The 1,922-nt window shown below is 36.9% G+C and overlaps 1 protein-coding gene across 1 annotated transcript in view; it reads left to right on the top strand.

Moving 5' to 3' along the window:
• LOC104542283 (queuine tRNA-ribosyltransferase subunit QTRTD1-like) overlaps positions 1-1,922 on the top strand; it is a gene marked incomplete at both ends in the record, with an annotated part of 11,976 nt that overhangs the window by 9,217 nt on the left and 837 nt on the right. Inside the window, 2 exon segments of the mRNA XM_010186537.1 lie at positions 1-76; positions 1,647-1,764. The exon segment at positions 1-76 is cut by the window's left edge and continues 9 nt beyond it. Coding sequence (XP_010184839.1) covers positions 1-76; positions 1,647-1,764 — 194 coding nt within the window.

Here is a 1,922-nt window from a genome sequence, read left to right as displayed (position 1 = left end):
TTTCCCTACCAAGTGACAGAGCGAGGCTGTGCCTTGGTTTTCAGTTATGACTGCCATCCACATCCTGAAGCAGCAGGTAGGCTTCTTAGTGGTCCTTATAATTTTAACTATATCAACTAGTATTGCAGCAAGCATGATTCATGCTTTGGAGGAATCTATATTTGAGGTTTTTGTTCCTGAAGTAAGTGCAGTAACCACTGGAAAAAACTGGAGTTCGGCTGTCAAGTATTGCTCTTGAAGGTGGGGTATTTCGGTGTGAAACCTGTTGAAGGGAACTTGAGGACTCAGCCTGGGATCTGAATGTCTGATTAGCCAAACTGTGCTCAAATATTTCTTAAACACTTACTGAGTATAAGTTTTGTTTTTGTTTGAGACCACTGGCAAATTTTCTGTTACCAGTAGCAGTGAAGGCTGGACTTACTTAAGTGGAGCTCTAAGATACTTGATCTCTTGAATTAACTGAGTATGTGTTTGTTTTAATAATGTGCTTTTAAAGTCCCTTCTCATTTGTAGCTGACGAAAGTTAGGGATCCCATTTCTTTAGGCAGCTTTCCTCTCTGTCCTCGCGTTCCTCTGTTCATATCAGAACAAAATGGAGATGTTCATAACTCATTACTTCATTACGCTGTGAGATGACAGCATGTGTATCACCCATTAAAGCATCTATCAAATGTGTTTCAAGCAGTCCTTTTGTTTTGTCCTATTAAGTGTTTTTAATACAGAAAAATATTTTGTGTTTTTAATACAGAAAAATATGTTTTTTCTGCTGGGTAGAACCTAGCAGCTTTTTATGCCTGGAGATTTCAAAACCAGCTGAATAGACCTGAACATCTTGTTTCTTCATGCTTGCTGCTATTTTTTTAACCATTCTTATTGTTTGTTTTTCTTTACCTTGTCTCTCACCTTATTCTTAAATTATAAGATTCTGGGTAAGGACGATCTCTTTGTTCTGTGTCTGTTTAACACTCAGTAAACATGGACTGTGGAAACAGTAATATTGATGTTTCCAGATACATATCCTACTTAAGAACAAGCCTAAAAATGCAAGCCTACAAAATTATAGGGTGAAGTTTTATTTTTTTAAGATAGATTGCTCAGAAGGCAGCTGGGAATCTACTTCTTCTGCATCAGTGCTATAGCCTCTTTTTATTCCAGTTGTTAAAAAAAATAAAATAGGTGTCTAAATCTCTGAGCCTGTTGATAGCATGGAAGGTAGAATGATTGAATGCAGATGAGCTGCTTGTCTACTGTAACAAAATCTCAATAAAATCAATTTGTTCAGGTGGCTGGATTCTATTCAGCATGCAGTTCAGACTGGAAATACTTTTGACATTTTATTAAGAATTCAAATCAGTAGAGCAGCAAAATGTTACATTGTTGTTTCAGCTCCAACTCTTCATTAGGTTTAGTAGATTAGTTTTCGCTTGTCTCTTGCTGTTTCAATAATCTAAATTTTGTATTTGTGTTAATTAATATATATTACAATTAGAGAAAAATAGTTGCTTACTATAGGAAAGAGGAGGAAACTTGTGGCAGAAGTTTTCATCTGACAAGAGAGTAGTAGAAATACCTCCTCTCAGTCTGCTAACCTTTCTTTGCCCTTGCTGTCTGCTCATAAAAGGCTCTTGTCTTTTTATTTAAAACAGTTTTAAAACAAAATGGGGCCCAGGACCTGGAGAAGAATGGTGCTGAAAAAGACCAGGATGAAACCTCCAAAGCTGACCCAGAAATGACACCATTTGAGATATTTCTGAAGGACAAAAGGTACATGTGAGGAGGGCACCTGCAGCTGTATTAGTAAATATGATGCTTTTGTACTCTGTATTTGATTGCATGTGGTCAGTAACTGGATGGGAGACTTCATAAAACATGAAGTTGTTGAAGAAAGTACTTCTGGACATGCAGTAGAGAGTGTTGGACAA

This window comes from Mesitornis unicolor, unplaced genomic scaffold, assembly GCF_000695765.1.
Source record: "Mesitornis unicolor isolate BGI_N332 unplaced genomic scaffold, ASM69576v1 scaffold29946, whole genome shotgun sequence".
In the NCBI taxonomy this organism is placed as follows: Eukaryota; Metazoa; Chordata; class Aves; order Mesitornithiformes; family Mesitornithidae; genus Mesitornis; species Mesitornis unicolor.
This window is presented reverse-complemented; position numbering and strand designations above follow the sequence as displayed.